Source organism: Heloderma suspectum, chromosome 4, assembly GCF_057233095.1.
Source record: "Heloderma suspectum isolate Gila_16-S chromosome 4, 16-S_ref, whole genome shotgun sequence".
Taxonomy (NCBI): Eukaryota; Metazoa; Chordata; class Lepidosauria; order Squamata; family Helodermatidae; genus Heloderma; species Heloderma suspectum.
This window is the reverse complement of record NC_139461.1, coordinates 245,532,965-245,556,807: the sequence shown is the minus strand read 5'-3', so window position 1 is coordinate 245,556,807 and position 23,843 is coordinate 245,532,965. Positions and strand designations below refer to the sequence as shown.

At 46.6% G+C, this 23,843-nt stretch overlaps 1 protein-coding gene across 3 annotated transcripts; it reads right to left on the bottom strand.

Moving 5' to 3' along the window:
* Positions 1-1,075: 1,075 nt before the first annotated feature.
* Positions 1,076-23,514, bottom strand: LOC146348428 (E3 ubiquitin-protein ligase makorin-1-like). 3 transcript variants are annotated; one of them, XM_084853090.1, is made up of 8 exons: positions 23,409-23,514; positions 12,663-12,782; positions 10,910-11,229; positions 10,008-10,111; positions 7,130-7,341; positions 3,981-4,091; positions 2,658-2,802; positions 1,076-2,018 (listed from the first exon to the last, which is right to left on the bottom strand). In XM_084853090.1, exons 1-8 carry the CDS (start codon positions 23,483-23,485, stop codon positions 1,860-1,862), a joined length of 1,248 nt encoding a protein of 415 aa, XP_084709216.1. In that variant the 5' UTR covers positions 23,486-23,514; the 3' UTR covers positions 1,076-1,859. The 3 variants fall into 3 exon arrangements, with proteins under 3 accessions (XP_084709216.1, XP_084709217.1, XP_084709218.1); XM_084853091.1 differs by lacking the exon at positions 23,409-23,514 and adding an exon at positions 22,831-23,287; XM_084853092.1 differs by lacking the exon at positions 3,981-4,091.
* Positions 23,515-23,843: the final 329 nt, after the last annotated feature.

Here is a 23,843-nt window from a genome sequence, read left to right as displayed (position 1 = left end):
TGTATTGAACTGCAACTTGGATCTTTCCCATCAGGAGGACACCAGGCTGGGGAAAAGTAATGGAGAGCTGAAAATGGCTCCTCAGTATTTACAGCAATGGTGGTCAACCTGACAACTCTCCAGGTGTTTTGGACTACATCTCCCATAATCCCCAACCATTGGGGTTTGTAACATGGCAAATTATGTACCGCTTTGTCTCTGTGCCATCCCTATCACATTGCAGGCTGCATGACACTAGGCCAAGGGCTACAAGTTCCCCACCCCCGCCTTCGAAAAACATGATCTGGACCCAGGTGGTGGTGGTGGGAAGCAGCATCTATTGACCACTTCAGATGGAAGAAATGCACTAAACTTCAGTTAAGAAGTTTACAGAACATCTTTAAATGCTGCCACAAGGACTACTAGCTTGAGGGTTATGTGCTACCCCCAGTACCAGAGGCCGTATGCCTATGTACATCAGTTGCTGGGGAACATGGGCAAGGGTGCGGTTGCACTCATGTCCTGTTTGTGGGTTCCTGGGCGAAAGCTGGTTGGCTACCATGTGAACAGAATGCTGGACTAGATGGACCCTTCATCTGACCCAGCATGGCTCTTCTTATGTTCTTCTTTTCTCAAGACTTTAGGGTGGAAAAGTAGGATATAAATGTTTTCTTTTCAGTCTTCCGGTGAAGGCTAAAGAGTTCTTTGTTGCCATATTATACTAGCAGAACTGTAGCTGGTAAGCATGACCCTAGTCCAAACCATGTTTGCTCAGAAGAAAAATTCTATTAATGTCAATGGCACTTTACTGCCAAGTCTGCATGCTTAGGAATGTTGTTTGGGTAGCACTATCCTTGGCACTCCTGGATTCTTTCTTTGTAGGCCAAGTTGGCAACAGATGCCTAGCACTGTTAAACATTATCCGTCTGCCAGCTCCATGGCTGGAGATTCACATTTCATGGCAAGAAGGAAAACAAGATACTGCAGAAGATAGGAAAAAAGACTCTGAATATATTCAAGTGCATATTGCCACTGTTGTATCATATCATACCTATTTTTAACAAGTCATTGTAAAGAAAAGGAGAGTTCGCATGGCTACATTTTTAAAGCTCAGTTTATTTCATGTTCTCCAGATCCTTCTAGAATTAAAAAATACATATAGGGGGCTCACTGATCCCAAGGGCTTAATTATCACGTTCTAAGCCTCCAATACTAATGGATCACTTCATCAATAAAAATGCATGGCTGATTTTACACCCGCCACACTCCCTCCCTCCCTCAGATGTATATACACTAGGCCTCTATATACCCAACAGCAATGCTATACAATAGCAAGACGCAGGTGCTGCCTGCTGTAGATAATAGCACTGCTCAGCGAACCTGCCTTCCTGAGGAAAAGAATAAGCAGCAGCATTGACACACCTGATCACTCAGCCTCTCCAGAACACACAGAGACTACTCCGAGTACCAGAAAATCCTGGCACCCTTCTAGGACAGACAGCTAGAAGGCTATTTACAGATCCCATGTTGGGAAACTATAAGGGCAGTGGAAAAGAAATGAAAAGATCCAGGCAAGCAAGGGATAAGGGAATGGTAGTGTGATTGGTGAGATGCATAATATGATGTGCCAATAGTGGTGATAGCATTACTTTGCCCTATGAACGAGGCAGCCTTCCCCAATACAGAATGAGTCCTTGCATTATGATTCTCCCAGCTTATGGTTTCCAGTCAAAATACTGTTAAGACCTAACAGACAGCTGGGAGCCATTAAGCTGATCAAGAGTCAAGACATCTTTCATCCCACACCCATCCTCCAAGCCAAGGCTCCACCCGCCATTAGGACTGCAGCAACACAGAGTCTCCGATGTGGTTGTGGTCATCTAGTCAGAAGAATCACTTGAATCCCAGAGAAAGTCCGAAAAGTCGACGTCTTTGTCTCTGTCTGTCTGTAACAGCGCAAAGGTAAGAGCCCACTGGATGAGGTATATGTCGACGTCGTCATCCTCATCAGAGCTTTCAGATGGAGACGGGTTATAGACCTGCAACACAGGACACAAAGAAAAGCACCAAGCTGAAAATCACACCACCAATCAGATTTGTGCTGAAAGCACAGGCAGGTTTAACCAGGCAAGCAAAAGGAATCATGTATACTAAGTGAGGAGAACTAACCCAGTCTGCTGTCATCTTCAACTCTTAGGAAAACAAAACAGCTTTAGGAATAAGAATGACTAGGGCTGGCTCAACTACAATCAAAGTGGTTGCCTGGGGAGGCAATATTAAGGGAGGCCAAGCAGTGTGCATTTCAATGTTGCAGCCTCTACAGAGCATTTCAGTCCTGGTGGCTCTGATATCAGTAGGGCAGCGAATCCGCTCCAGGTTTCAGTCAAAACTCTAAAGAAGCTATCCAAGCTCCTTTAGAGTTCAGACTGAAACTCGGAACGGATTCATTGCCCCACTGACATTGGAGCCACCAGTCTCCACTGTAGGGATCCTGGTGTGCAGAAACTTTAGACAGCAGAAAGTCTCGGGGCAGCCCTGGAAAGAACATCCTATTGACTGCATATGAGCTGGTCCAGGAATACTTTAAATAAAATAAAAATACTTTAAATAAATCCTATTCGGCAACCAGCTTAAAATGGCTCACCTTATTTCAAGCATATCAAGGTAGGTCTACTTACAAAGTGTGGCCGCCTCCGCCGATCAGCTCTCTGTCGTGGCCTTGCAGCAGGGCGCTGGCCGCCAGGAAGCTCATGAAGGTAGATGCACTCCGATTTAAAGGGGCAGTGACCATTGCCCCTGATAAAGAATTTGCATCTTATTTTGCTAGGGAAATTAAGAAAATTATTAAACTACTGTGGAAGCAGGCACAGGAGTTATTTCTGTAAGAACATCCTCCAAGGCTAGCCAAGTTAACCCCCAGCCCTAATTCTTTTAACAGCAGTCTTTTTTCAGTTGGAGGTAGAGAGGTATATTGAAATTATGGCACAGGGGCAGCTAGGCCATACTGCACTCCACACCTATTTCAAATGCAGGAGAACTCTTTCATCAGCAACTTGTTTCCAATAATCAGCAACTTGTTTCTAGTAATTCACACAATCTTAAGGAGAACAAGAAGCCAACTGAGAGCAGAAGTCTGAATAAACCTTGTGTCTCAACACTGTTATCCAGAATGGAGAATAACTTTGGAATTATTCAGGAGGGATCTGGGTGTGCAGACACAACTGGGGACACTGCAACAAGATGTGTTAAAGAGTGGTTGGGAACATCACATTGCATACTGATGGGGGGAGGCTACCCCATACCCAAGCCTTAAACAAGCCTGAAGAACTTCCTCTGGCAATCACAAGAGCAATCCTATGGACCCTGGAGAGCATCCCAGGGACCACAGGATTCTTCAGAATCCCCCTCTGAGGCTGGGGACATTGCTATGACCTCAGAAGGGGGACTCTAAAATCCAACCCTGCTCCCTTGCAGAAAGAACTGTGCATTAAGAGATTGCAAGAGCAGCCTCAGAGAGGTCTGAAAGCGGGCGTTGCAGTGGCTGAGGAGGGGAAGAGAGGCCATATTACAAAGAATCCTATGGCCTCTCCAGCCCCAGCGCTTCCGCTTAACAGCCTCAGAGGCCAGCCCGGAAGAGGGGGAAAAACAAAGGAGGACAGAGAGGCAAAATTTGCCTCCATTGCTTCTCCTGTCCTGCTGGCAGCAGCCCAGCAGAACACTGGATACTCAGGAGCCTCCGAGATTGGAGGCTTATGTCCAACTAGGGCACGGCCTATAGGATTGTGCCCTAAGTGATGCATTTGACCACAGAGTACTGGTTTTAACTCAAGAAGCTTATCATTGGCCTAGTCTTCCTACAGCTCTTGCACTAGTTTCAGCCAATGGCTATGTTAGCTGGAGATGATGGCTGTTGTAGTACAACACATCTGCAAGGCACCAGGGTGGGGAAAGCTGATCTATATACATTTCTACAGCATTGGAGGCATCCAGTGACTTCTTACCTAGTTCGTGCCTTGAAATTCTCAATCAGTTTTTCCTTCTCCTCTGTATCAAAAACCCAATACTTGTTGGGGATAAAATAGGTTGAAGTGACTCTGCACTCTGGGCAGCCCCTGGGGGAGGAACATGAGAGGATGTGACAAAAGTCCACAGTTCCTTTGACACTTTAACTGAACATGTCCCTTGACTGAAAGCCCCAAGGGCCATTGGCAGTTAAAACCAGCTGCCTCCAAACACTTTGTCTTGGGACCAGCTGCCTTAACAATCAGGACATAACCAACATCTGTTGAGACTCACAGCTGCTTCACACACAGTATAAAAATCAGAAGAATTTGCCCAAATCCATTGTCTTCTCCATAGAACTGCACAGAATAGGAAGAACCCATGGAGGGTTCCTGTCATGCGTAAGGTGACCCTAAGCTCCTGCTGAGGAGCAGGATATGCTGGAATCTCCTGTACTGCTTTGGCCTTTGATATCTAGTCACATATCAAGAAACCAACATGCCTGGCTCATGTCATGCATTATTGCCATACATCCAAACTGTACTGCATGGCTATGGTATACAAGTCCCTTTATGATGGATTTTATCCTCATTTGTTTTGCCAGGCTTATTTTAGATAATTATCCTTTCAGGGGCAGCAGTTTTAACTATCACCTTTGGTCAAATTGGTATGATCGCACATGGTAGGGTGGGCTATAAAAGAAGTGGATATCTCAATTTACAGGTACATTTACTCTTCCCAAAAACTTTTCTATGTCCATTTGACATTCATGCAGTCCCCAGAACTGGTCCCTTTCATGCACATCCATGTCAAAGTGTTCACTTGTGGCATGATCTCATGCAGCTATGGTATGTGTCTGAACAGAACCACATGGGTGGGGTTGATCACCAGCCCTGTCCCCACCCATGTGGGTGGGTAGGATTGTATTCACACTAGGGATGTCAGAGAATTCCACCACAGATCTCAGTGAGGCCGAATGCCAGTGTATTCAGCCCCGTGAAATCCATGGCGGAATGAAGCCCCCGCCCCCCCCAACCCACGAAAGGCACGCAAAACAGAGCGCTTACCTGCTGCCGTCCGTGCTGACTTGCGAATGGCGGTTGCCCTGCGGCCGCCATCCACTTCCTCATCACAGCCGTGATAGGCTACGTAAATACTTACATAGCCTATCACGGCTAATGCAGGGACATAGTGGGCGCTATTTGCGTTCCTTGTTATTTCGCCGTAATAGCCTACGTAAATATTTACGTAAGTTAAAATGGCTAAAAATAGGGAACGGCGTAGCCACTGCCATTTGCGTACGCTGTTGTGTTTTTTTGGCTTGTCGTGATAGGCTACGTAAATACTTACGTAGCCTATCACGGCAGCTTCAAAGGACACACATGGCGGCCGCTACAGCGGCCGCCATTTGCATTTGCAGCAGCCCATCTGCCGCCAGAACTCCGGCTGCAGACAGCCCTGGACGGCGGCTCCATGGAGCCGCTGTGGAGCCGAGCCGGCCAGGGAGGATTCTGGGGGGGAGGGATGGAGAGCCCCCCCCCCCACCGTGAATCACATCTGCGAAAAGGTAAGTGACTTTCGTACATCCCTAATTCACACAGATAGAGCTTCCAAGAAAACAGCTCCCATGCAGCTGTACCAGTTGGTTGGGGAGGAGAAGGTCTTCACCTTACATGCAGCATGTAAGGGGGGCGGGGGGGGGGGTCTTCTACAATTGTTCTGCTTCCTGTCCTCTCACTAAAAACTCCATCTGTCCCAAGCCTAGTATGTCTACTCTTTTTGGTTAATGCTTTGAGAAGTTGGAATGTTCGTAAATATTCCGTAACACTACAGCAACTAAGGCAACAGCTAAGCCGAGAGAGAGGCAAAAATGACCTTAGGGCCTGCTGCAGCTAGACTCCCCTGCCCAGTAGGACCATCTACCATCAGAGGGAAAAAACTGCAGAACAACACCTGCTCCTGTTCTAGCAGGACTCTCCCCAGTCTCCCCGCCCCCAGGGCCATCTATGACCAGCTGCCCTCTGATGAGTTTTTATTTGTTAATATTGTTTGTTGGGATTTTGTAGGTTTTTTAATGCTACTTGTAAGCCACCTTGATAGAATGTGTATTCTGAAAGGCAGCATATAAATAATTACGATAAAAAAGAATTTCAAAACAATTGAAGCTAGAGTGATATTTGGAAATATTGCCAAAGCCATTGTTTCTCTACAATCTATGTATTCTGTGCTTTAATTTATATTGCCATATGGGAGCTTAAAGACAACAACCTCATAGGTATGCTGGGGTGGGGGTGAGGGGCAACACTACCAAGAACACCCGCCCCATAAAGGGCAGGGCCTTTTTAAGGGGTTAAGGCCACAATGGAGCTTGCTTCTGAGTACGCATGCACAGAATTGCACTACAGGACCTGATCATCACAAGAGTTAACATGTTGATGTTGACTCATGTGACCAGAACTAAGCAGACGTTTGTTAGCAAAATGACAGGGACAGAGAAATGTACTGGAGGGACCACTGGCTCTACTTCTGATACCTCTGCAGCAGTCAGGCCATGCACTGTTGGGAGGTGGCTTATTGTCCCATGACTTCTATAGTAATGGGTACCACTTTACATCGATAGGCATGAATGGGAGAAAGTAGAGGTGTATACTCCTGGGACATTATCCAATGTCCTAAGTAAACTAGGCCCATTCATGTCAGTGGGTCTACTCTGTGTAGGAATACTATTGGATACTGCACCTGGACTCCTTCTAACATCAACTTTCTTGTGGGGCATTTGCTTCTCCTCCAGCATGTGGACCATTGCATCCCACTTACTTGATCCCATACAACAAGCCTGCCCTTCCACCCATAGCCCAGCCCTTGGTTCTTGTTTCTTTGTCACTCTAGAGAATGATGAGACACAGAACCCAGACGCTGGCTTTATTTATCCTTTTTGTATCCCATCTTTCCTCCAAGCAGCGGGAAGAGAAATTGTGCGGTACTTAGTTGCTTCCCCTGCAAAAACACTGGCTTACAGAGGACCAGAATCTCTATATGGGAAGCAACAGCCCAAAAGGATACAGCGCAGAGATTCTGCATGCTTCAGAGAGCAACCTGCCATAAGCCAGAGTTCGCACGAGGTGAGCAATTGCCAGGGGATGCTTACTTTATCACCGTACTGTGAAAATCCCGGCTTTTCCGCCACTTCCGGATGCAGCCAACGCAATAGGCATGGGTACAATTGGGAAGAATGCCAAAGAGACGCTCCTCAGGTAAGGTCTTCTGAGAGATTTTGTCCATGCAGATTCCACACACCACATCCTCACTCTGTGCCATAGCAGCAGCCACTGCCGCCACTGCCCCCAAACCACCAGCTGCCTGAAAAGGAATTTCACAGCTGGTTAATGCTGTCTAAAAGCAGATGCTGGCTGCCGTCTCTACTACATCCATTTCTCTGAATAACTGAATTCAGCAACCTAAGGTCTGCACTCATTTCACGCTGCAGAGTGTACCCCAGAGCTTGGCTTTGCCTAAATTAAAAAGCTTAAATCTGTGAAAGAAGATGGAAGAAATTCTGTGCCTGTGCAGCTCAAACCAAAGTAGGACTATTGGTGGCAATAGTAGTATCAGGGAATGGGAATCCTGCACCCTGTATCCCCTCGTCTCACTTGCAGTTCCCAGTACCCTTTCCCTGCTCCACCTGCCTCCCAAAACCCAGGCCTCACTCCTTTCCAGGCCTTGCTAAAATAATCTGGAAGTTGAAGAAGAGGAATTTATCACAAACAGGGACAAGGCTAATCGCCTCAAGTTATTCTGACACATTAAAAGGAGACGATGCCTTATTTGCAAACTTTTAGGGGCTAGGGCTTTATGTGCCCAGGGATTTAGTGTCCAGTGTAAAAGCCATTAGTCTTCAGTAGGGGTTGTAGGCTAAACTTAATAAAGTAATGTTAAAATTCATTCTTAGCTAGTGGATTACAAAGCACTAGCGAACACAAAGGCTTGAAGCAGTAAAAAAAGAAGAAAGCAAGAGAGAGAGAATGAACACTTTGAGTGCATGAGCAAGGATCTGGACAATTTTGCTTTGTGTCTCCTTCCATATCAGCTCACCTTCTCAATTTCTCTTTTTTTCCTTCCTAGTAATTCTCTTTTCATTCCTTTGTCCCCTTCACCATTCCCTCTTCTCCTACCCTTTCCTTCCAGCTTCACATTGTTCCCTCCTCTATCCTTTCCCCTCCTTCAAACCTTCCATCTTCTCCCTAATCTTTTCCTTCCCTGTTCTATTTCTTCCTTCCCAAAGACTGCTTGGCCCATCTTGTTCACAGCCAGTAGAGCCTGACAGTTCCTTCCTTCGTTTAAAGTATTTCTTGGCTGCTTTTCAGGGCAGAAGCCCTCCCGAGGCAGCACACAGCAATAACACATGTAAAACCAATACAACATTAAAAGCAATAAAAACACAATAAAACAGCAAGAACACAACAAAAACAGAAGCAAAAGCAAAAGCAATCATATCAGGAGGCCAAAGTAAAATAATATGTTTTCAAGGCCTCCTTAAAAGCCTACAATGATGGTGTATGGCAGACCGATGGAAACTTATTCCAGAGGTGTGGGGCCACTGCAGAGAAGGCCCTCTCACGTGTGGTCACCCACCTAACTGTTCTCACAGGTGGGCAAATGAGAAGGGCCTCTCTTGCTGAACTTACAGTGTGGGCACACTGATATGGGTGAAGGTGGTTCTTCAAGTAATTTAGTCCCAAACCATTTAAGGCTTTAAAGGTCAAAACCAGCACTTTAAATTGGACTCAGAAACACACTGGTAACCAGTGCAGCTGGTGTACTATAGGCGTTATATGATCAAATCACCTTGCCCCCACCTACACTTGGGCAGCCGCATTCTGCACCAACGGAAGTTTCTTGCGACCACCCCCACCTTTAACAGGCAGGTGGGGGTGCTAGTGAGGGAGAAGGAAAGAAGGACTCAGAGCTTGCCAGTCTGCATTATCCAAAAAAGGAGGAGAAAGGACATATCTGCAGAATGGCAGGTGGGAGTCAAGTAGTGCTTCTCTAGAGCACTCGTGGCTGGTCCTCAAGCTGACAGTGTTGGATACTTACCTGGTTGCCAGACACACGGGGTGTTGGACAATTGTGGGAGTAAAAGAAGCCATCGTGGCTTCTCCTCCTGCCGCGTGTGCCGCACACCCATCACTTGCATAAATGCCTGCTTTGTAGTGCGGGTTGGCGTGTCGTCCGAACCCAGCATGCGGCACAGCAGGGGTAGCTCTGTACCCACCCTACAACCCCTACTGCAAGTTCGGACAACATGCCAGCCGATGCTGCAGCATGGCTAATTATGCAAACTATGGGCGTGCTCATGGCATCTGCAGGGAGAAACCACGATGGCTTCTTTTACCGCTGTGATCATCCAAACCCAGACACAGCGTTAAAGGCACTGGAGTGAATTTATGCATCACACCTTAAGAGACCAGTTGGTTGATTTAAGAAAGAGGTGTTGAACCTCTTTCATCCCAAGGGACAAATTCCATTTCAAAGAAAGTCTCCAGGGCTGAAAAGGCCAGTATATTTTAGTTACTGGCAGTAAGAGCTTTAAGCTAAGCCTAAAAGGCATCTCGGCCTTTCAGAATGGGAAAAACTTCACAAAAGGCAGAAAATCATCAAACGATTGGTGGTCAGGGGGAAAGGGGGTGGGGCCATCTAGGGAACCTTGGAGGGCTGGATTGGAATGCTGGGCCCAAGGTTCTGCACCCCTGTTTTAAGATAGGCTAGTTACACTGTTCACTTGAACCAGGCCTCCTATTCTACATTTCACCATGTGGGTACAATACAGCTGTGATTATTCTAAAGCACAGTTTAGTGCCAGGTCTATTGACCTCCAGAGGGGAACTGATAGACACACCAAGACTGTCAGGATTGTTGCTCTTCTGCCAGCTGGCAGGTCAACAAACCTCCTAAGATGAGAATCTCACTGAAGTTTTGCATGGCGGGATCCATTCTCATCACCTCTATTCTTCTAACAAACTACCTACCTTTGGCTCCCCTGAGACCAGGGAAGCAAGAGCAGCCTCCTTGGTGGGTGCACCTTCTGGCATCAGGGACATGGTGTCAAGCTTCTGTTCATGGGATCTGGAATCTGACCAGCAGAGAGGCAGCTCACCAGGAGATCATTTTGCTCCCCATCCACCCAATAATACTACGTTTATAAAGAGCCTAAAAACATTACGTAGAAAAACCTAAACTGGCTCTGCCCCCTAGGCTTACAATTTCTTTTTAAAAGGTAAAGACATGACATATTAGGCAGGAAAGAGAGAATCAACAGAGAACAGCCAGTGAATGGTGTGAAAACACATCACCAGCAAGATCTTTTTAAAAAACTTTTTTCATTCTAGCTGGGTGGGAGCCACTCCAGTAATTTTTTTTTAAATGATCCAACTGATTAGTATAATTTCGTTGTTAGAACCTGGCCATTTAAATTATTTAAATGACACCCTTGCCCACAGCACCCCACTCACAGAAAAGCATAGGCAGGGTATCGGGTGAGGATCCCCAAATGTACTTGAGATGGAGTGAGGGCTTCCTGGCTCCATTAGAATACTGACAAATGGAAACCCCATGGGTCTTAGTAACAAAAGTTATTTTGACATAAGACAATATAATAGCTGTCAAATGACAAAGAACAGGAGAAGCAGGGGGCAGGGGGGAAGGCAGGTGTCAGAGTCAATCTGAGTCATAACTGAGGTCACAGGAGAACCAGAGTTGAGGAACCCAAGACACTGCCTCTAATGGAGCATCATGCTCCTAGTCAAGCTGAGGTGTAGTTGGTGTTCAGGTTCCCACATATTTCCCCACATCTTTTGTGCCCAGGAGCTATAACCCAGGCTGCAACAGAAGCCCCGTTAACCTCTCTGCCTTAGCCCTGCCAGAAATTTACCTGAAATGGCCTTCCCGGGGACACATTCTTTACGGAGGGCCCAATCCGGCGGATGCCAAGGCATGATGGCTTTCTCCTCATCTTCCTCCTCCTCCTCAAATGACATGCTCAGGTTCCCAAAGTTTGTCTGTAGCTGCGCCATGCTGGTGACGGCTGGCTCAGAGTCACGCCGGGCCCCTCCCCAGCTCGTTGAAGCATCTGGCAAGATGGCGGGCTCTGAGCCCCGGCGGTTCAGCGACAAGGCACCTCCCTGCAATCCATGGTTGGCAGACTCTGAACCACACCTGCTCAAGGCTGGGGCTTCTGAGATATGCAGGTAGCTGAGAGATTGAAAATGGATAGTGTCTCTTTCAGAGTATTGCAAGCAGGTTTACCCTTTCACTCTGAAAAAGGTCTAAGCCATTACTCCCCTCCCCTTGCTCAAAGTGGCAGACAAGGAAAGGAAGGGGCACAAGAGACAGCCCCACCCACTCTAGAGGTAGCAACAGCACACCCATGAGCAGTAAGACAGGATCTCTAGAACTCTGTGCAGGGCCGGCATCAAGGGTAGGCATGTTTGGGAACCTGCTGAGGGCCCACGCCCTGGCAGGGGCCCCACTGACAAGAGCCCCCTGGAATTGCTCCTCCTCTTCACCACTGCAGACTGCTTGTTCATTTGCCTCTTGCTCTGGCCCGGACAATGGTGAGAGCGAAGGAGGAAATGCTGCTGCCCTGCTCGCTCACTGGCTTTCTGCCTGTCAAGCAAGCGGAAGCAGTGCTGAAAAAGAGGATGAGGAGCAAGAGCAGCCGGTGATAAACAATAGCGGTGAGAAGAAGGAGCGGCCATTGAGGATGTCCTGCCCAGGGGCCATCAAAAACCTGGAGCTGGCACTGCCTCAGTGGGCTGGATACAGAGTAGTGCTTACTGGAGTTCCACTCACATTGGAGGAAGCAAACAGGGAAGCAATCTCCATGTGCCTCCTTCGCCCTGCTCCAGAAGGTTGGGGGACTCTCCAGAGAAGCACCAGGACCCTATTCCCAACACCTCCACCCACATTTACTCCCTGTACCATTATACATCAGGCACTACAGCACATGGTACACAACATCTTCCACTTGGCCAGTGAACTGTGTGTATGTCATACACGCACAAGCTATCACTTGCCTGTCCCAGAACATTTTTTTAACAATTGCTTAACTGGATCAGACCAAAAGATCCACTTATAAACAGGACATGAAGTTGATGGCCACATCCCATTTTAACTGGCATCTAGTAGACTTATACTGCTTCTGAACACTGAGGTTTCATCTAAGTACTTTGCTTAATGCCACTGACAAGGAGTGTCCTCAAGGAGTTAGTTCTATCTTTGCCAAAAGCTGTATGCTACATCCAGCTAAACTAGAGATAGTGAGGCAGGAAACTGTGCCATTGCTATAATAAATTTTGTATATAAAATTTCCTTCCTAGGGAGTACTTCTACTGGGCCCTAGCAAACAGAATATTCAAATATGGGCAATATGACTTGTGAGTTACGTTTCTTCCCTACGTGGCATTTTTGTGCAGCCCACAACTTATTAGATTCCCCACAATACACCTTTCCTTGAAGGAATAACTTTGAGAATGGGACAGCTAGTACTAGCTAACGCATCTTGACAAATCCATGCTGATGGATAGCAGATACTTGGGAGCGTTATTTATTATTATTTATTACATTTGTATACTGCCCCATAGCCGAAGCTCTGAGCAGTTTACAGTGTTAAAGAGAGTCTTTACCTGCAGCGGTCTCCATATGCACAGAACCCATTCTGGAAATACCTGCAGATCTGGGTCGACTTCCTATCATGGGAGAATCGGCAGTTCTGACCCCATCTGCAGGCTCCACGAGCAAAGTTCCTGAAAGTAAAGCAAAAGCAGAATGTGTAGTACAAATCAGAATTCCAACCTAAATAGTGGTAAATGGATGGCAAAGTCCCAGTAACAGCAGTATGACAAACAGGAGGCGCAAACACACACCCCTGTGGGGCTGGGTTTGAATACACCGTTTTCCACAGGGATGAAAAAAATGAGTTACATGAGAACTGGCAGCTAGTAATGCCAATGCAATGGAGAGCAACCACTTTTCCAGTGCCAACCAGGTAGGACAGACCACCAACAGGTCCTCCACCATATTACAACTGCCACCACATACTCTTACTCGGCCTAAGTCAGGAGCGAGTGCGTTTCCCCCAAAGTAAGGCGTTTTACTCTGGAGCAGGGGAGACTGACAGTCAAGTTTCTAGTCTTCTGCCAAACAACATTCAGCCAAGTCTGGCCAAAGATATTTTGCTGCCTGAGGCAGGCAAGATGGCGCCCCCACGCCATTCCATGTACAGAAACCAACCAGACTGGCAGTTGACTCTTACTTCAATGCTGGCTGCCTCTATGCACCTGAGGCCAGCGGGGTAGCTTAGTGGGCGTAGGCAGGCTGTGTGATACACATGCAGTTCTGTCCTTCAATACCTTGCCACCCATCCCAGAAACTGCCGCCTGGGGCAGCTACCTCATTCTGCCTAATGGTAGGGCCAGCCCTGCACTCAGCCCATCCTCCCCTCTTTACTTCTCATTAACTTAAAGCCTGGAGTGTAAGTCAGGCAGTCTATGTAGTATTGCGGAGCGGGAGGGATTTTATTCCCTTGGGTTCATATTGGACTCCAATTCTGCCCAGGTTTCCACATTAATTCTGTTTATTAAAGAAGAGTATAGAAGACGGAATAGGAGAAAGGCATCAAGCATGCACAATAAAACAAAAGAGTTTACTACTTAAACCTATACCAAACAGTCTAAGATAGGGAGATAGGATGCTGAGAACCCTGAAGTACCCTTGGATGCCAGATGGGGACAAAATAATAATAAAATAGGAGGCGGAATATGCCATCTTTAACCTTGTGGTATCAGTGGAGGAACCTGTGCTCCCTCCAATAGGAATAGCCATCAATATCAGTGCCTCTTTGCATGTAAGCAGGAAGGTGCTTTTCTTACTTTGGAGAGCTAGGAGATGAGACCAGGAAGGTTTTAATTAAAAGGAGATTGCTATGTCAAGTCTACAGAAGATAGCCAGAGCAAAGTGGCTCTTTCTGTACCTGAAAGCAGCAGGAAGTATGGGCCTCAGTCTCCTTGGAGGAATAATGACTATGTTGGTTGGGGAGTTTGTATTTTTAAAGCGACATAACCCAGAATAGCAAATCTATGCAACAGCCAGACATCACCATGAGGATGCCTTTAAGAAGACATCCTTTAAGAAAGATGCAGACAAACTGGAGAGAGTTCAGAGGAGGGCAACAAAGATGACCAGGGGACTGGAAACAAAGCCCTATGAAGAGAGACTGAAAGAACTGGACATGTTTAGTCTTGAGAAGAGAAGACTGAGGGGAGATATGATAGCACTCTTCAAGTACTTGAAAGGTTGTCACAGAGAAGAAGGCCAGGATCTCTTCTTGATCATCCCAGAGTGCAGGACACGGAAGAATGGGCTCAAGTTACAGGAAGCCAGATTCCGGCTGAACATCAGGAAAACCTTCCTGACTGTAAGAGCAATACGACAATGGAACCAATTACCTGGGAAGGTGGTGGGCTCTCCCACACTGAAGGCCTTCAAGACGAGGCTGGACAGCCATTTGTCAGGGATGCTCTGACTTGGATTCCTGCATTGAGCAGGGGGTTGGACTTGATGGCCTTGTAGGCCCCTTCCAGCCCTACTATTCTATGATTCTGTGCCCTAGCTCAGTGTTAGAACAGATGCTTTGCATGTAGAAGATCCTCGGTTCAATCCCCGGCATCTCCAGGTAAGGCTAGGAAAGAATCCTGCCTGAAACTCTGGAGAGCCACTGCCACACAAGCGTAGACAATATTGAGCAAGATGGGCCAATGGTCTGAGTCAGTAGAAGGCAGCTTCCTATGTTAGCACTTGTGTAGTGGTTGCATCTGAACAGTCAGCTTCACACCGAACTAAGGATACTGAAGCATTCCACAATTAGCTTAGTCATTCTGATAAGCAACTTCAGCATTTTTAGGTGGGCAAGTGAAAGAGCTGCTAGAAGGGACCTCTGGGCAAGTCACAGTATAAGCTGAAGGGGATGGGGAGAGGAGGCACAGAAGGTATGCAGACACAACGATCTAAAGCAAGTTCAGGCATGAAGAAGATCAGCAACATTCCTCATCCAAAGACACCTTATAATGCCCCAAAGGGTGGAGCAGGAAGTCATGAGAACTAGGGAGCTAAGGGGCTGAACATCCTGGAGGAAGTTCAGAAGGAGAAAAGGCACCACTGCACTGCTACACTGGGAGAAAAGTTTGCAAAAGCAGGCAAGTAGTAAAATATTAAGTCCCAACTATTGAAGCACAGATCTCACATATACCACTTAAGCACTTTTGAGCATTAATCCCCCTGCTGGTGTGCATGCATGCATGCGAGAAATACAGTTCTGTTGTATTTTAACATCGATAGCCTTGCAGGAAGGTGAATTTACAACTGCATTTCAACCACCCCGCATGTTTTGTGTCACCTTTGACTAGGTGCATTTTTAAGTATTTTAAAACATTGCACCATCAGTAAAGTTAATAATCACACAACAGATTAAAGATTAAATGCCTGCTTAAAGAGGAAGGTCTTAATCTGGCCTCTATATGTATACACTGAAGACGCTAGGTGGACCTCCACAGGAAGACCATTCCACAGGCAGGGCATACTACAGAGAAGCCTCTTTCCCTTGTAACCGCCCATCTCACCATTGTGGGTGACGGTACCCAGAGAAGAGCCTCTGAAGACAATCTTAACAATCAGGCAGGAACCTATGGGAGGAGGTGCTCCTTCAGGTAGACTGGTCCTAAGCCATGTAGGGCTTTAAAGTCAACACCAATACTTTGAATGAGGCCTGGAAACCAGCTAGCAACCAGTGCAGTTGATACAGCGTTGGAGTAATATGTTCAAAATGGACAGTCCCAGTAAGTAGCTTTGCTGCTCTATTCTGCACTAACTGAAGTTTCCAGACCAACTTCAGAAGTAGCCCCAAGTATAACATATTGCAATAATCCAGGCAGGAGGTTGCCAGTACATGGACAACTATAGCCAGGCTCTCTCCATCCAGGATGGGTCATAGCTGTTGGACCATAGCAAAAGGCACTTTGTGCCATTGAGTCCACTTGGGCCTCAAGTGACAGAGCTGGATCTATGAGCAACCCCAGACTATGAACTCACTCCTGAGGGAGTACAACTGCATTTAGAGCAGCCTGAATGCCACTTAACTGGACAGATGAGCCACGTACTAACAGAACCTCCATCTTGTCTGGATTGAGTCTGTTTACTAGCCCTCATTACCAAGTTCCAGATAATCAAATACCATCAAATACCATAATATAGATAATCACTGGGTGAGGCAGTGACTAACAGGTATAGCAGGGCTCTTGCCAAATTCCTTCTCCTTTACCATGAACATCTACAGCATGGCCATTACATTCATTGGGCTCTGTCCCTTCTCTGGTGCCCAGTAAAGCTGACAAGGATGAGGAAAATTTGTCAATTTCAACCTCATCAATACTTTAAGAAAGGCTGACAAATAATTTGTAAATTCATGGAGACAAATTCATGGGGAATAAGGTTATCAATGGCTACCAGTCATGATGCGTATCTATTACCTCTGGTATCAGAGGCAGTATGGCCCAGTATGCAAGTTGCTGAAAGGGGGGGTGCTATTGCCCTCCTGCCCTGCTTGTGGGCTTCCCATAGGCACCTATGTGGCCACTGTGGGAACAGAATGCTGGACTAGTTCAATCCAGCAGGGCTCTTCTTACATTCTTATATGTTCTTATGTGAAATTGACATGGCTTATCCCTGACTGTGTCACTTTCATGGGAGATCAGAGAAGTGGAAGGGTGGGGGAAGAGGGAGAAAAGAGATGAAGGGAATGCAGCGGAGGCAGGCAAGAAGCACAGTTTTACACACTTTCACCAACAACATCATGACAGAATTCCATCCATGTCTAGTTGCAGGGCTTCTGTTCCTGGGTAGGCAGGAGGGGTGATGCTTTGGCCCACACCGGTTGGAAGGGTGTGTGGTGAAATTTAAAGTGGGAAAAGCATGAGCAGCAATAGCACACATTAACTGAAGTAGTGATCATTAAAGCACCTGAAAATTAAATATAGATGACCCCTTGAACCCACTGACCATCCACTTTGGTCCCTTACTGAAAGAGAATACCCCTAATATGCAATGGCCTTCTGTTAACAGCAGCCAAAATTCAACAGGCTTCATGATGGAAGTTCCCCAGGTATCATCTATTAAGGGGAGGTTTGTCAACATATGGGACTAGCACCAGACAAGATACTCCAGATAAGAATATATTTGATATATAGAAAAGTAGATACATGCACACCAGACAGGACTAGCTGTAACAGGTAGAAGTACAAGGTCTCAAACAATGGACCAATGTATCTGAAAAACACAGCCAGTTGTGGTAACAATGCAATTAATTGCAGAAAAACCCTGTGTAGCAACAATGTAGATGTGGCAATACTGAAAACACAGAGTCAAAATAGATGACGCGTGATTAGTATACTTGAGAAATAACCATGGAAAACACAGATACATTGGTCCATTGTCTATCTGAGACCTTATATTTCCACTTGTTACAGCTAGTCCTGTTTGGTGTACATATCTTTACTATTGTTGTTGTTGTTGTTGTTGTTGTTCAGTCGTTCAGTCGTGTCCGACTCTTCGTGACCCCATGGACCATAGCACACCAGGCCTTCCTGTCCTGCGCTCTTTCCTGGAGCGTGCTCAAGTTCATATTCATTGCATCCGTGATGCTATCTAGCCATCTCATCCTCTGCCGTCCCCTTCTCCTTTTGCCTTCAGTCTTTCCCAACATCAGGGTCTTTTCCAGTGACTTTTCTCTTCGCATTAAGTGGCCAAAATATTTGAGCTTCAGCTTCAGTATCTGTCCTTCCAATGAGCAGTCAGGGTTGATTTCCTTTAGGATGGACTGATTTGACCTCCTTGCAGTCCAGGGGACTCGCAAGAGTCTTCTCCAGCACCACAGTTCGAAAGCATCAATTCTTCGGCACTCAGCCTTCCTTATAGTCCAGCTCTCACAGCCATACATTACTACTGGGAAAACCATAGCTTTGATTAGACGGACCTTTGTCGGCAAGGTGATGTCTCTGCTTCTTACTATGCTGTCTAGGTTTGCCATAGCTTTCCTCCCAAGGAGCAAGCGTCTTTTAATTTCATGGCTACAGTCACCGTCTGCGGTGATCTTGGAGCCCAAGAAAGTAAAATCTGTCACTGCTTCCATTTCTTCCCCTTCTATATGCCAGGAAGTGATGGGGCCAGATGCCATGATCTTAGTTTTTTTAATGTTGAGTTTCAAACCAGCTTTTGCACTCTCCTCTTTCACCCTCAACAAGAGGCTCTTTAGATCCTCTTCGCTTTCTGCCATTAGGGTGGTATCGTCTCCATATCGGAGGGTGTTGATAATTCTCCCGGCAATCTTAATTCTGACCTGTGATTCATCCAACCCGGTGTTTCTCATGATGTACTCTGCATATAAGTTAAATAAGCAGGGTGACAATATGCAGCCTTGTCGTACTCCTTTCCCAATTTTGAACCACTCGGTTGTTCCATGTCTGGTTCTTACTGTTGCTTCTTGACCCTCATACAGGTTTCTCAGGAGACAGGTAAGGTGGTCTGGTACTCCCATCACTTTAAGAATTTGCCACAGTTTGTTGTGATCCACACAATCAAAGGCTTTAGCGTAGTCAATGAAGCAGAAATAGACATTTTTCTGGAATTCTCTTGCTTTCTCCATGATCCAGCGAACGTTGCGATCTGATCTCTAGTTCCTCTGCCTCTTCGAAACCCAGCTTGTACTTCCGGTAGTTCTCGGTTTGCATACTGCTGAAGCTTAGCTTGTAGGATTTTGAGCATCACCTTGCTGGCATGTGAATTGAGCGCAATTGTGCGGTAGTTTGAACACTCTTTGGCATTGCCCTTCTTTGGAATTGGAATGTAAACTGACCTTTTCCAGTCTTGTGGCCACTGTTGAGTGTTCCAAATTTGTTGGCATATTGAGTGCAGCACTTTAACAGCATCATCTTTTAGGATCTTAAATAGCTCAGCTGGAATACTGTCATCTCCACTAGCTTTGTGGTTACTAATGCTTCCTAAGGCCCACTTGACTTCACTCTCAAGGATGTCCGGCTCAAGTTCAGTGACCACACTATCATGGCTATCAGGGACATTAAGATCTTTCCTGTATAGTTCTTCTGTGTATTCTTGCCACCTCTTCTTAATCTCATCTGCTTCTGTTAGGTCCCTGCCTTCTTTGTCCTTTATCATGCCTGTCTTTGCACAAAACATTCCCTTGAGATCTCCAGTTTTCTTGAAGAGATCTCTAGTCTTTCCCATTCTGTTGTTTTCCTCGATTTCTTTGCATTGTTCATTTAAGAAGGCCTTCTTGTCTCTCCTTGCTATTCTCTGGAACTCTGCATTCAGTTGGCTATATCTTCCCCTTTCTCTCTTGCTTTTCGCTTCCCTTCTTTCCTCAGCTACTTGTAAAGCTTCATCAGACAGCCACTTGGCTTTCTTGCATTTCTTTTTCTTTGGGATGGATTGAGTTGCTGCCTCCTGAACAATGTTACGGACCTCCGTCCATAGTTCCTCAGGCACTCTATCAGGTCTGATCCCTTAAATCTATTTGTCACCTCCACTGTATATTCATAAGGTCATACCTGAATAGTTTAGTGGTTTTCCCTACGTTCTTCAATTTAAGCCGAAATTTTGCAAGAAGAAGCTCGTGATCTGAGCCACAGTCAGCTCCAGGTCTTGTTTTGACTGACTGTATAGAGCTTCTCCATCTTTGGCTGCAAAGGACATAATCAATCTGATTTCGATATTGACCATCTGGTGATGTCCATGTGTAGAGTCGCCTCTTGTGCTGTTGGAAAAGGGTGTTTGCTATGATCAGTGTGTTCTCTTGGCAAAACTCTATTAGCTTTTGTCCTGCTTCATTTTGTACACCAAGGCCATGCCTGCCTGTTATCCTGGTGATTTCTTGACTTCCTACTTTAGCATTCCAATCCCCTATGATGAAGAGGACATCTTTTTTTGGTGTTAGTTCTAGAAGGTGTTGTAGGTCTTCACAGAACCGATCAACCTCAGCTTCTTCTGCATCAGTGGTTGGGGCACAGACTTGAATTACTCTGATGTTGAATGGTTTGCCTTGGATTCGTACTGAGATCATTCTATCGTTTTTAACATTGTACCCCAGTACTGCTTTCCCCACCCTTTTGTTGACTATGAGTGCTACTCTCTTTCTTCTAAGGGATTCTTGCCCGCAGTAGTAAATATGACGGTCACCTGAATTAAATTCGCCCATGCCTGTCCATTTTAGTTCGCTGATTCCCAAGATGTCGATGTTCAATCTTGCCATCTCATGTTTGACCACCTCTAGCTTACCTTGATTGATTGATCTGACATTCCAGGTTCCTAAACAATATTGTTCTTTACAGCATCGGATTTTCTTTTCACCACCAGACACATCCACAGCGGAGTGTCCTTTCAGCTTTGGCCCAGCCACTTCACTCTTTCTGGCGTTACTTGGAAATACCCTCTGCTCTTCCCCAGTAGTATATTGGACACCTTCCGACCTGAGGGTCTCATCTTCCGGCGTCGTATCTTTTAGCCTTGTGATACGCTACATGGGGTTTTCTTGGCAAGAATACTGGAGTGGGTTGCCATTTCCTTCTCCAGTGGACCACATTTTGTCAGAACTCTCTGCCATGACCTGTCCGTCTTGGGTGGCCCTGCACGGCATAGCTTATGGCTTCACTGAGTTACGCAAGCCCCTTCGCCACAACAAGGCAGTGATCCATGAAATATATTCTTATCTGGAGTTTCCTTGTTGTATTGAGGATCTGTTGATTTGTTTGGTGCTCTTCCTTGAGGGCTCTCCTCCTCCTTGCTTTTGCTAAAATATGGGACTATACAGCTAGTTAAACACTCTTAGTTAAAATTCACCTCAGATAGGCTTTGGGTTATAACTTTTTAATAAAACTTTATTCCGTAGAACAATACAGGTAGTTTGACAAAGTATCTATGCGAATTAGGGCTTCTTTGGACCCTAATTTCAAGGATGATTTATTGGGGATATGGCTCCCCGTATTGGTATATGCCAGCTCTAAAAAAGGGATGTGTAAGGCCTGCTAATCTCAATCCTATATCCGACTACAGAGATATAGTGGTTTCTAAAAATATATCACGTGCTATACTTTCAATGCCATTGAATGCTAGTGACTGAAAGAGAATACTTTAGTGAAAATTGGTGATTTGAAATGAATACTATATTGTCCTTGCGTCATTCAAAAAAAAAAAAGAAAGAAATTATGATTTGCTCTTAGTAAATCCTCATGTCATTAGCCACTGCCATGCATGCATTTATTAAGCAGGTGCAGCACCGCAGGAGACACATGTATTTCTCTCCACTTTTAAAAGTTATTTATTCTTAGAAACGAGGTTTGCCAGCCAGCCAGTATTATATATTGATCCAACCCAGGAACACTGCTCTGGTACGTAGCCAGCATTGGGGCTGGTAAAGCCAGCACATTTCAGAACCTGCTCTATGAAGTGCGGTTGTTTGAGCACTAGTCAGAAATCTTCAGCTGTTTCCAGATGGTGGGCTCCTAGCACTACCAGTCAAAAGATACTGTGCAGCTCTTCAGTCTTTCCCTCCTTGACTGATTTTTGTCAGTAACAAAAAGGCAGAAGCAGCAGTGGGAAAGCACAAAAGGGTTACAAGCGGCAGACAACAACATCACATCAGCTGGGCTCTCTGTAAAATTCTGGGAGGAAGGGAGGGCATTTGCACAATAAAAGCCGTTTGTACGAGTTGGTTAAGGGTGCAATCCTACGCACGTTTAGACAGAAAAAGAACTCCTACAACTCCCAGCGTTCCCCCAGCCAGACATGCTAGCTGGGGGGGGGGGGGGAACGCTGGGAGTTGTAGGAGTTTTAAATAACTAAATATGCATAGGGTTGCACCCTAACTTTATTTATCTAGGCATTAGCTGACTGTAATATCTAGTTTAGTAGACATTTGTTTGGGTGTTGTTATCTTTGTAATTTATTGTAATTGTTTTATTGTAATTGTTTTAAGGTTCAACCCTATGAATGTTTCAGATAGAAAAAAGGCCTACAACTCCCAGTATGCCCCAGCCAGCCATAGGATTGCGCCTTTAATAAATTTTGTACACCACCCTGTGATTTGATGCTGAAGCGTGTTATAGAAATATTTTGGATCAATAAGGGTGCAATCCTATGCATGTTTAGAATGAAATAAAGTCCAACAAAAATTTGTAGGGCTTTTTTCTGTCTAAACATGCATAGGATTGCACCCTCAAAAAATCTATGAGAAATACTCAGTAGTTCTCACATTCCCGTGGCTAAAAGGACACCAACACTGGAAAGTTACTTGAACCATACTGTTCAGCATCTCCCCCAAGACGTTTAGCTGTGCAAGCACTTTTTTGTGATCTCTGAGTTGGCCTAATAAGGTATTATACTATATGACTTGGGGAATTTTTCTTTCGGCTAACACAGCTGCCTTTGTTTTTTGTTCCCCTTAAAAGAAAGTATCATTCTTCAAGCCTAAATAAAACCAGGCCGAATACGACATTAACTGTGGGTTTTCCCCATCCTATCACATAGAAGACAAGTGGAAAGGAAAAGGAGAGCCTCTCCAAAGTTTTCTTCCAGAGAAACAGAGACGTGCCCCCGCCGTACGCGGCTTTGTTTCGGCCAAGCTACCACCGAGGCCACGCCCTGAAACCGATTACAAACCACCAGGAGACGTGAGAAGGCGCCGACAAGCCCACCTTCTCACAACCTCCCCCCCCCCCCGAAGGCGAGTACCGGAGTGAAGAAGCCAAACCCATCCGGATAGAGTTCTCTCGAGCCTGCCCCCTGGGGCTCCAGAACTTTTCGGAAAGCGGCGGTCGGGCTGCGTGCGCCCACCGCAACAACAGGTCTCCGCCGGAGAGGATCGTGCAAGCCCAGCCTTCTCCACCTGGCCTCCTCCAGATGTGCTGAACGACGACTCCCAGCTGGCTGGGGCATGCAGAGACTTGCCGTTCAACACATCTGGAGGGCGCCAGCTTGGAGAAGGCTGATGCAACTAGAAGGCGAGGCCACAGAAGTTCGCCCGCGGATGGGAAGGAATCGCTCAGCTGCCGGGCAAAACGACGCCGAAACCAGATTGCTTGCAGAGCCTTCCGACTCTCTGCCCCAGCTAGTTCCTCCGCCTAAGCCGCCCAACCCAGCCGACCGGCCGGGGAATGTCCGTTTTCGAGTCGCGCCCCCATCAGAGCGCACGTGGGTCTGACGCAACCCTTCCGAGCCGTTGGAGCGCGGGGGCTGGGAAGCGAGATGGAGGGAATTACGGGCTCGTGGAGTCAGGCGATCTCTTCTCCCCGCGCATCGGCCCTCCATACCTGCACGGGATCCTGCTGGACCCAGGCCCCTTGCTGGCCTGGCGGGCGCCGCCCGGTGCAGACCACCAGGGCTCCATCTGCCTCACAGCCAGACGCAGAAACTCTCAAATATATTTAGCCTTCCGTCCCTCCAGAAATACTTGTGGTGGGGGTGTGGCTTAGGACGGAAGAGCTCATTGGGGAAGGGAAGACGGACACACCCGGTGGCCTCCCATTAGGCTAGCGAGAGGCGGGGCTTCTAGTTCGAAAAGGCGCCTCTCCCACCGTCTTGTCGGGACGGGAAACGGTCACTCGCCCATCGCGGGGAGACGGGGCTCGAAGCTTTCCCGTGGGTTAAGCCAGCCCTGCGTAAGGTATCCCCTGCAGGGGCGGTGGGAGGTACTTAAAAGATCTGAGGCCCAGGCCCATGACATAAGTTTGCATGTGTTGTGTGGG